Here is an 11,717-nt window from a genome sequence, read left to right on the forward strand (position 1 = left end):
ACCCGAAATATGTTTTGCTTTCTGGGTTTGCTGAAATGTCAGTTGAGTGATTTAGCAACCAAGAACCCTTGTTGTTTTCTGAGTCTTAAGGCAAGGTGCGATAGAAAGAGAGAGAGAGAGAGAGAGGGAGAGAGAGGAGAGAGAGAGAGAGGGAGAGAGAGAGGGAGAGAGAGAGGAGAGAGAGAGAGAGAAGAGAGAAGAGAGAGAGAGAGAGAGAGAGGAGAGAGGAGAAGGAGAGAGGGGGAGGGAGCACCCGTGACACCGTGCTCGTTTGCCGTCAGCTCGTCAGCGATGTTGTGCACCAGCAGCCTGTTCGGCAGCCCAGGTAAGTGTCACCACGCCGACCCCAGACCGCATCTCCAACGACGTTATCACACTTACTGTGGATCACCACCACCTACACGCTGCCGAAGCTGCTGGACAAGTCCGACCAGTACCCGCACAGTGAGTGGTGTCGTCGGGCCTTGTTGGATCGGCGCCGCTTGCTGTACCTGCATCGGCGCCATCCTCACATTGAGCACGCTTGGTCTCGATTCTCGTTCTCGTTCCACGCAGTGTAGTGCACCCTGGACGGCTCTTTCCGACATCACCTGCTTGTTAAGCGTCACTGGGTATTTAAGCCCATTATTTCTGCAGCAGTGAACAACTCAAGTGATCAAATCCCATCACTTCCTTTCCCGTTACCCAGGGGCCGCGTGTGGTTTTTCCTTCTGACACCATCATCACCACCCACTCACTCCTGAGTTTTACAGGAACGCGACCTTAGCCGGTCGGGGTTCGACGGAGCTGTGCCGGCGCATAGTCAACATAGAACGTCACGCGACCGTTCAGGCCGCTTGCCACGGGCCTGTGACCGCTGTCGCGCCATGCGGCCGCGGCGGCGGCGGCCGCGCGGCGTGCGCGCGGCGGACAGCCACACCTGACAGGAATAGCTGGCAGCGCCATTGTCGGGTGTGAATAGCACGTGGCCCTGATCACGGACTGCGGGGGTGGCCGGCGCCGTGTGGCCGTGAGCTGTGGCGCCGACGGAGCTGCCTCAGCTCAGCCACTGGCCGTCAGCTGTGGCGCTGACGGTGCTGCCTCAGCTCAGCCACTGGCCGTGCCGCCAAGGCCACTTCCTCGCTGACGGTTATGGACGGGCGTGCCTGTCTTTTATCGGCGCCATGACCTCCATTACCGATATCACTACAAACACTCACACTTCGCCAGTTCCGTCCCCGTGTGGCGCCTACGTAGTGACGCACCGAGGCTATCACAGTGGTGTTGAGATTCACAGGATATGGAGAGCTTGTGATAACGGAATGCGATCTAAGGAGATGTCGTTGAGCAAGTCTCAAAGATTATATGCGTGGCGCACACGGCTACAGACGCGCGTCTCGTGATCCTTATCTTCAGTTCCGTTTCAACCAGCACGAGAAATTCACACTTGCGAGCGTAGTAATGGTGTAATGTTTTAGGTCCGCACACGCGGGGCCGTGGCTATTTTTAGACACCGCGTACCAAAAGTGGTGCATGATCCACAGTTGGCCGTGGTCAAGGTGTATCCGTAAAAACACTTCCATGAGATGTAGCTTTTTGGAGAAGTTTTTAGTTTTAGGTCTGAGCAACTCCCGAAGAATAAGCTGAACGCTATACACAGCAAGCTTGAAAACATGGTTACGAACGCTTAGAATTCAAGGTACTTCCTTGCATTTCTTAAAAAAGCAAGGCAAGCCAACAACGAGAAAATAATGTGACATCGCCAGTAGCCACGCAAAATGTGTATTACGTTGTCGGTTGCATGACTTTTACATGTGAAGCCATACATCTTTTAGAGACCCAGCATTGAGCACCGGCATACTGATATCAGAACAGGTGAGCATGAAGGTAAAAAATGGCTGTAGCTCCGTCAACTGTGAGTACTTGACATGTTCAGCTTCGTGGAAAAGGCTTGTCCTGTTTTGAGCATCACTGGATCGCTACCTAAGAGCAACGGAACATGTTTACTACTATTTGGTTCCTGAAAGCTCGAGTGAAACATAACAACACCTGAGCCAATTCATGCGCTAATACGCAGTTTTTTAATCCTACCAAAGATTGAACTTTCTTTAGCATTTGATTCCATGAAGGGTTGACAAAAATAAATAGATCAATGTTTCTGCCTATCGTTTTGGCTTGCATGCATTCACTTTCCTTAAACAGCGAATCCTGCAAGGACAAAATTGGGTGTAACCAGAAAGTCTCAAAACAGTGTTTGTTCTTACCAGCCCCTTACCTCTGAATGGGGACATGATAGCCAATCATATAATGCGATGCAAGGATGGCACTTAATCAGCTCCCAAACAAACCTTGCTCACACAAACCAAATGTGGAGTGTGAAACCGTACAGCATGTGACAAAGAAGACGAGGAAATATCAGTGACGAACAAACAAAAATAAGCAAATCCAAAAGCAGGGCAAAAGTCAGCATTTTCCATCTCCAACGCTGGTTTCTCAAGGTTACAACAAGTATTACGTGGTATGTCGGAAACAATGGTTTGGAGATGTGCAAAGCATTCCCATTCAAAATCATGATCTTGGTTGCTTAGAGCATCGGATACCTGCCAATTTAGTCATATGACTTATCGTTTATCGTTCTATTAAGAACTCTTTGTCATCCTGAAATGCAGACGTGGTGCCCGAGCGGGGATGCCGGTCAGGTTCTTGTTGTCGGTGGACTTTATTTGAAATCTATTAACTCCAGTTTTGAAACATTAGATGTGTCTCTATCGTGAATAAGCTGGCACTGCACGTGAAACACACCTAATGCCCAACGGATCTCCATGATGTGTCTATATTCCTAGCCTAAAAGGCCAGGGATGACCCACCATTAATGACAAGCCACAGAAATCATTTGGTGCAGCAAAAGCGACTCAGAGCACAAGCGGAAAGACGTAAATGATCTTAAGCAGGATCAAATTCATGTCCCGATGTTCTGATAGTGCTCATGCATGCAAAACATTTTTTGTCAAAAGCTTCTATCAAGTCGATAATCAAGGCATTATTGATCTCATCTGCCAGCACCGCATATCAATTTACGGCACAGGCTCAGGACAGAGGAGAATCGGATCCAGAAAATAATCAGTTTTACCGCTTGGGGGGTCAGTGAACGAAGAAATCACGCACACGCTTTGGATGTGATTGAATAACTCAACTAGCTTTCAATTTCTCAACCAGCAGCATATTTCCGGAAATGTTTGGTTTGCAAAGTAATCACAGCCGTTTTACCCGAGACTCTGCAATTTCCTCACAGGTGGTGTCTACCACCATGATCACATAACCAGACAGTCCATCCCATCACGGTTTCCACCTATTCCGACAGCAAGTGGTTGCCGCCGTGTACAGCGGTGATATGTTTTATGTGCAGCGTGCCAGAACATGGTCGGAATGGGACACACGTTTAAGGCAGCACCCAGTGACAGGTTACGGTCTGATCTTGTTAAGTGTCACGCGAGTAGCCATGCGTGTAGGTGCAGTAGGCGGGTGTATTTCATCAACCTACTTTGGCGTATATGACGGGCATAATACAAATCTGTTGATGGATAATTTTGTGTGAAACATTCTTTTAAGGGCACCTGGGAACCAATCATTCCACTTTTAACACAAAACACATGGTGACCGTGGAAGATCTGCATCAGATGAAAACAGGTTGCTTAAACACCCAAGTATTTTTGCAAAGTTATGTTATGAGTGGTGATAGTTCACTTTATCAACAAAACAGCAAATGGAAAAGAGGAATCGTCTTCTGCAACCAGTCCTGTTTGAAATAACCAAAATTACTGTTGACACAAATTTCCTGGTATCATTTTACCTGATGAAGTGCGCCTAATTTTGTAGAAAACGTTCGTTTCTTTTGGTTGCTGCCCTCATCACTCATCCTTCATGAGCTAAAACAATACCTCGATCACGTACAGAACTTGACGTGTAATGACTTTCAGATCGTGTGTTCAGGTCCGCGCCTCCCTATCCTGCCGCGCCTAAGTGTTGCTTGGTGCTCGGCGGTGCAGGAGTCAGAGCCAGAGCCAAAGCCGGAGCCGGAGCTAAAAAAAACAAATGCAGCTCTAGTGCATACATCCATTTGCAACATCAGATCTAAGCAATGGCTTACGTTGCCTTTCCCGACTTTCGAAAGCGCTTCTCAGTTCTTAGAACAGATGTGCCAGTTGAGTCAGGTGGCGGGCATAATCCCGCCGCTATAAAAGTGGATATAGGCCGATGGGCCACAATGTAGTTTCAGAGGTCTCACGTCATGTGGGTGGCGTTTATGGGAGGAGGCGCTTGATTGGCAGATTACGGCCAGCAAAAAAGCAGCTTGGAAGGCCTTCGTGGGACATGACCGGACGCTTTCCTGCCGCCAATGTGGTCCGCAGTCGCAAGCACAGAGTTTAGAGGCCCTTTTGGGTGGCTACCCATCAGCTTCACTCAACAACCGTCAGCTGTTCAGCAGCAACAGAACCTGATCGCGACACGCATTCTCATCGCATGAACTATTTTGGTGGCTGAAGGCAGTTTCCTCATTTAACCGTACCGGTTTCGGCATCCCATTCGAGGAAGAACCCGTGCCCCGGAATTTTCCATCCAATCAAAGACAATGTACACTGCGCCTCCGAAAGGGGCTCTTAAATTTAAGACCATGTTGTCCCAGGCCATTTCCATAGTTGTCCAGGTCGGTTTTGTGGCAGCGTCCGCCAGCCTGCAACCCACTCCCGTCTCTAGCGAGCGTTCGTCTCCGTGTGACAGAGGGGGGGGGGGGGGGAGTCAGAGTGCCGCGTGTCGCCAGGCACACCCGCGACACGTGCCCCCCCCCCCCCTCTCCCCCCTCCGTCGTGACGAACGTGACGAATGACCTGTCACCGCGGGCATGTGACGTCACCGCGTCACGGTGAGGGTGGAGTGTGGTGAGACCGCGCCACTCAGCTCCGCTGTGAAGATCTGCGCAGCTCCGGTGCGCAGGTCAGCACAGAAGAGGTCGCGAATCAATACCGCGAACTCATGGGTCAATAACGTGAAATCACGGGTCAAGACCGCGAATCCACGGGCCAATGCAGCGAACTCACGGGTCAATGCAGCGAACTCACGGGTCGATGCAGCGAACTCACGGGTCAACACGCACAATTCACGAGTGGTTACATAGCTGTTGTTGGAACACAGTGGTGGTGAGAAGCCCGGCTTGATGACAGTCCGGTGCGCTCTAATTTTCCGCAGACAGGTCTGGGAAAGATGACCAGAGATGAGGCGACTGACATAAGTAGCGCAAGTTTGGTCGCGTTAAGATATGGGTGTGAATTGTTGTTGACTTAAATTCGTTCGTCTTACGCTTGGCGTATTTTTAAACAAATTCGTACGTTGTCATTCTTGACAAAGGCAGCTCTTTGCACCGTAATTATTTTTGAGTGGCTATGTCCTCTGGATGGGTTCTAAAGAAGGCGACTACTAGTTCTTGGCGCTTTCAATTATGACAACCTTTTGATGCAAAGTGTTGCAACCAAAAAGGTGAGTCGATAATAAAGTAGCGATTATACTTCAGTTGCTCGAATTCATTGAGGTTTCATAACCTCTTTTTGATTATCTTTTTCTGCTCACTTCGTAAAAAATAAACCAATGCAATGTTTTTGTTTGATATCATCCGCTTGCCGTACAAAAGAAAAAGGTGTAAATGCGGCAAATAACGAGATTTAGCTGTGTTAGGCGAGATATTACAGATGAGGCTGATTTACGTGATTTCCTCCATTATCGTTTTCGTCAATCATGTTGAGTTTGCTAAAGAGACGCCGTTTTATTCCAGCTATGTCACGCTATAATAGATGGACACCGACCGGAAAGGTAGAAATGATTTACGAGTCCAGCCATCTAAAGCTGCCACTCAATAATGAGTGCAGCACGACCAGGGATGCAGCCAAACTTTCCTTGGTGGGGTGGGGTGGGGGGGGGGGGGGGGGGGGGGGGGGGGGGGGGAGGGGAGGGAGGGAGTTAGACATCGGAATTCCACGAAATCCTGCGAATTTGGGCCAAACTTCTGCGAAATCTCCTAGCATCTAGTGTTAGCTTGTTGGCTCAGAAGCCGGGATCTTGCCCCACACCGTTGTTTACGTCGCTAAGCGTGATTGTGTCATGACGAGGGTACACACTTGGTACCGGCCCAGTACCTCTTGGCGGCTACTTCTTCCATCGGGTGCTGACGTTAGGCTTCCCATGAACGTTGGCGCTCAACAGCTATGGTTAATTGTGAGAAACGGAACCACATGGACTGCAAGCGAGAGCCAACCACGAAGGTCTGCTCACAGCAGCACGCAAACAAACATGATGGCCTTGTGCCAGTTCCCGCGGCTTCAGGTCTCCGGTAGAAAGCTGTGTGTGTTTGGCCGTCAACACGCCATAGGCACATCTGGCGGTGCTTGTATAAATACCGGATGTGCCTGCATTTTGCCAGTTCTCTGACGCTTTCAAAATTGACGTTGGCTTCAATTACTGATTCCCTGTAATGCTTGCGAGGGGAGGGGATGGGTGTCTGTAGCAAAGGCGCATTTGTCATCATCTCGTGATGTTCCAGAACGCAAAAAAACAAGAGGACTGCGAAGATACTGGATGCCAGATTAGTGGCGATAAAAGGCCCAAGAGCACATGTATTTAACGTTCACGCAATGAGAATAAAGACATTGTATAAGGCGACCACCGAAGTTAATCCGAACAGAATCGATGGAATCAGTGAATTCAATTACCATGATAACTCGTACACGAGCTGCGCATGCAATCACGACACGCATCTACAAACACACTGAGTGAGCGACCCAGAAAGAGGGTAACAGAGGGAGAGAGAGAGAGGGAGGGACGGAGAGTAGAGAGAGAGAGAGAGAGAGAGAGAGAGAGAGAGAGAGAGAGAGAGAGAGAGAGAGAGAGAGAGAGAGAGAGAGAGAGAGGAGAGAGAGAGAGAGAGAGAGAGAGAGAGAGAGAGAGAGAGAGAGAGAGAGAGAGAGAGAGAGAGAGAGAGAGAGAGAGAGAGAGAGAGAGAGAGAGAGAGAGAGAGAGAGAGAGAGAAAAAATACAGCGCGACGTCTGCAAGCACATCACATGCCAATCACAGTACGTGCTATTTCATTTGTGAATTTGCAACGCAAGCATAACAACAACAAAAACACAGTTCTTAAGATTTAATCCAAACTTTTTGACTGGGTGGATTCCGAAATCGGGGCGCACGCTAAGCGGTGCTTGTTGAGTGTGCCATTACCTCTACCATCCGATCACGCATTCCCGGTCAACGACAGAATTTGGAGGCGAAAGTTGCCGTGCCATCATGCTCGGCATGGCCCCTCCTGCATCATCAACGTCACCTGGCCTTTAGTGCGCCCTCCACCACTGACCACCACCGACCGCAGGCCATACAGCAAGCGCCAAAGCGACCCGATCCTACCCCGTCAAGGGTGGGTGGATCGGAATGCAGGCGCTCTAACCAACTGAACCATCAGGACCCACGACGTGATATCGGTTTTGGTTGCAAGCGAATGAAGGCAATATGCAAAATTCATCTGCAAGGAATAAGTTAGCAGAATGGGGTTTTCATTAGCTCGCAAAATGCCACTGAAAAGGAATGTTTCACATTTGCATGGAGTTCTCAACAACCGAAACAGCTCGGCTACAGCACGGAAGGGACGTTTACAACAACCTTGTTAAGGCAATGCAATTTGTCTATGCCGGTCTATGCCATGCTGGACTGTTAACACCGATCACACACCATGGCAACACAAACTGCAAGCGGCCTGGCTGCCAAGCGGCAGAGCCCGTTGGAGCATGGCTGATTGCGACATCCTGCGGCAGCGGGGTCCAGATTGTTTTTCTTCATAAAATTGTAAAGGAAAAACTTCATCATTTTATCGTTTTGAAGAAGAAACGGCATTGTCGATACTCAACGTATCCTTATCCAGCATTATAACGCCGTTTGAGCAGTGCCTCCTACTATATCGAATGAAGGTCGCTAAATGAAAATGAGAGCTTTCAGGTCATAGTGGCGAAAAACCAGGAACTGAAGGCCTTTCTTTCTTCTATCAAGTGAATCACTTCGTTACCAACGAAAAAAGAAGCTGAAAAGACAGCCGATAGAGTTACTCCGAAACATCATCTAAAACCCATCTACTACAATTCCAAGAAATCACAGTGGTAACGCGCCCTGCGAGGAAAAAGTTTCCCATACCTCGCTGCGAACCAAAAATGTCATAACTTGACTTATGTTTCTAACATCAGCCTGGAACGTCTAAATCCAGCTGTTTGTGCTCAGTGTGATTGCCTGGGATGTCCGCAAGCATAAAGTACTTGCAAAGCTGACCTGCAAATTATTCAACCGGCCATTGGAATTGAAAATCGCTGTCGCCTATGGGAATGTACCGCTTCAACTCACTCACGTGTTACGTACTGTGGCTACGTGACTCATATAGACGTCAGACAAAGACACCGGTACGCTGCTTTTTTGCCTTTATTAGGCACACCTATGACGTGCACACCATGGCATGTACTCCCCTGTACAGCACTCACGCCAGCGGCACCGGCCTGCCGGCAGAACTGATACCCGCCGCTGATCTTCCTCGCGATTGTGTCAGCCGTGCACCTGCGGCCGCGTGCTCTCGGCGATTCCGCCCTCGGTCCAGGGTGTTCTCAGCGATGTCACCCACGATGTGGTACCCGGCGTCGCTGTGACCGTCTCCCTGTTCCCCAGGTGACATCGCCTACCACGGGATCGGGGCGCACAGCGCGCGCGCCGAGAAGCACTACCACGGCTACTACCAGTGGGTGCCGTTCGTGCTGTTCCTGCAGGGCATCGCCTTCTACCTGCCGCACTGGCTGTGGAAGCTGGTGGAGGGCCGCCGGCTGAGCTCGCTCCTGCAGGAGATGCAGCTGCCCGTCATGGACCCCGAAGAGCGGCGGACGCGACTTGCCAACCTCGTGCAGTATCTGGCGCAGACGCTCGGCTCCTACAACGGCTACTTTTTCCGCTTCGTCCTATGTGAGCTGTTGAACGTCGCCAACGTCTTTTTCAACTTCTTCGTCATCAACTGCTTCCTGGGCGGCCGGTTCTTGCGCTACGGGCCGCGCGCGCTGGCCTTCTTCATCGGCAGCGGCGGCCCGGGCGCCAGTCCGATGACGGAGGTATTCCCCAAGCTGACCAAGTGCAACTTCCAGCTGGTCGGCGGCTCGGGCAGCGTCGAGTCCATTGACTCAATCTGCGTGATGGCACTCAACATCCTCAACGAGAAGATCTACCTGCTGCTCTGGTTCTGGCTGGTGCTGCTGGCCGCCGCCAGCGTACTGGCCTTCGCCTGGCGCGTGGTCATGATGTCAGCCACGGCTATGCGCGTGCCGATGCTGCAGGCGCGCGCGCGGCTCGCCGACGTGCACGACCTGGAGGACCTGGTGGAAAGCGTCCGTCTCGGTGACTTCTTCCTGCTCTCGCTGCTTGCCCGCAACATGGACCTGGTGGCGTTCCGGCAGCTGGTGACCGATCTGGCGCGTGCCGTGACCCACGGTCAGGGTCGGAGGGTGAGCAGGGTCACGGCCCCGTCGGCTGGGGTCGGTGACCCGCAAACGCTCATCAAGCGCGCCGTGACCCATCGCTCCGCCGCGCTGGACTAGCCGGGATGGGGCTGCCGGGCGGTCAGCGTGGGCGAGTGATCGATGCTGATAAGAAGGAGGCAATGCATGTAAGCACTCAGGTCTGATGCCGAGATGTTGCCTAAGCTCGTGATGCGTAACGTAGCACACGCACTGAAAATGATAAAGGAAGCATACGTCTTGCTACGGTTTCAGGTGGGCACCGTTAATAAAGGATGGTTCTGTTACTCTTTCCTTCGTTCGTTCCAATGACAGTTCCGTGACTCGTTACTCCGCTACTTTACAGAAAACATAACAGAAGCTGTTTCAGTCCGCCAATTCGGTAGCATTAAAAACACGTTTAAAGAATGTAAAAAGATCACGCTTCCTAAGCCAGGGATTCCCCTAAGGAGACAGTTCGAAACTGGTGAAAAAAGCTGCATGTATGGACATGAAAGGTATGACTTGCTCTCTCTGCGCTCATGACAAGGCTCAGGGCACTAGAGGTTGGAGGTTTTCATGCTGAAGTTAAGCCACTAATAGGTACACCACAAGGCACTGGTTGAGCGATGTTTTCAAGTGAGCACTGGCCAAATTGTTAAAACCCGACGCTTCGGTCGTTTAAAAATTAAGTTTAATCAATTGCAAATGATTAGATGCAGGCTTGCCATTCGTGTCTATGTAAACGCACAGCTTTTTTACTGTACATATTGCACGAAGCTAAGGGGCACTAGTGCAGCACAGCCTCCTTTCTCGTATAGGCGTAAGGCCTAAGAAATCTATCGGTCAGGATTTTTACGCATTTCAAACAAAACGTGTTGGCATTTTTCTAACTTCTACGTTTTGCGCCACAATGCGTCATACTTGATTGTTTTCAGAAGTTGAACACTCAAGTGATGTCCCAAACCGCCTTGTTTCCCCTTTTTCAACATCTTAATTTCTGCGCATATCAGCGTTAAAGCCAAAGGCAACGAGATAACGAGGCGGAGTCACGGAAATAACGCAAATCACTCAGTTCGTTACATCTCAACAAAGCGCCGGGCCCGTTGCCCCTTTTTAGAAAGTAGCTTTGTCGTAAAACATGATAACGAAGCGACGGACCGAGCCCAAGTATGGCTGTGATTAGTATTTGTGTATCGCTAGCCCTCCCCCCTCCCCTCCCCCATCATGGCGACAGTGCTGTTTTGTGGATTTTCAGGGAATCGGGGCATCAATGCTGAAGTATCTCATGTGGACTGCATTATAAACCTGTCAATCACTTACGTGCCGATTAAGGTGTTGTTCAATGATTGTGAAGCTACACACGTTCCAATAATCATTGACAATATGCATTTTACCCGCTCCTGAATGGCCTGCAGCGGGCCCGATGACATCACATCACGTGACCACGCTATAAACGCCAGGAGCCAAACAAAAGAAAGACAGCCAGTAGTAAGTTAAAACACAACGTGAGTTCAAAGGATCAAAAGTGGCGATTTAATTCAAGCCTTTAGCCTTTATGGCTTTGAAATACGCAAACGCCATAGGTCGCCGCCTTAGTAATTATGCATCAAGCAATACGTACAGTCTGAAAAAAATCCACCACCATCAACTCACCAACAGCGTCTTGCCTGCTTTGAATGTTGTAACGGATACTGCTCCTATCGTAGAAGCCCTCCGTGATGAGGTTGAAGGATCATTCATGGTATGGTCTCAAAGCAGAATCAAAATATTACGAAAGTAATCGCACAAGTCATATCCACAAACAACTTAAATGTGCTTGCACTATGGACTCGTGATTGGTTGGCTCACCACTGGTGTATAGAAGCCCCTCGCCATGGTACCTAGTACATTTGATACATTTTCAAGTGGCGCACAACTAGGATCCGTAAGACATAAAGTTACTGACAAACGGCTGGAGCTTCCAGAGGTAAAACAAGGTCAGGGGAGTGTGAGCTCGAAAATCATAGAAAGTGTCGGAAAAGGGTGCAGGAAAGGGTTTTCGGCACCCAGCAAGCGCGGCACATAAAGTACAAAATGTGTAAAGGAAGATAGAGGGTTCTGTGGTTTTGTAGCACAGTGATTTGTGATCAAGAGCGTTGCTTTTTTGTCACAAATACAGATTCTACAGAACCATTCGTCCA

The 11,717-nt window shown here is 49.9% G+C and overlaps 1 protein-coding gene across 1 annotated transcript in view; it reads left to right on the top strand.

Annotated features, from left to right (window-relative positions):
• The window catches only part of LOC119102680 (innexin inx2-like), a 13,298-nt gene extending 3,456 nt beyond the window's left edge, over positions 1-9,842 (top strand). The window contains exons 2-3 of the mRNA XM_037226137.1: positions 351-444; positions 8,723-9,842. Of these exons, the coding sequence (XP_037082032.1) occupies positions 351-444; positions 8,723-9,636 (1,008 nt within the window). The 3' untranslated portion in view covers positions 9,637-9,842. The remainder of the gene's footprint in view (positions 1-350; positions 445-8,722) is intronic.
• The last annotated feature ends 1,875 nt before the right edge of the window (positions 9,843-11,717 follow it).

The sequence above is a fragment of the Pollicipes pollicipes genome, unplaced genomic scaffold (genome assembly GCF_011947565.3).
Source record: "Pollicipes pollicipes isolate AB1234 unplaced genomic scaffold, Ppol_2.1 Scaffold_5724;HRSCAF=6776_pilon_pilon_pilon, whole genome shotgun sequence".
In the NCBI taxonomy this organism is placed as follows: domain Eukaryota; kingdom Metazoa; phylum Arthropoda; class Thecostraca; order Pollicipedomorpha; family Pollicipedidae; genus Pollicipes; species Pollicipes pollicipes.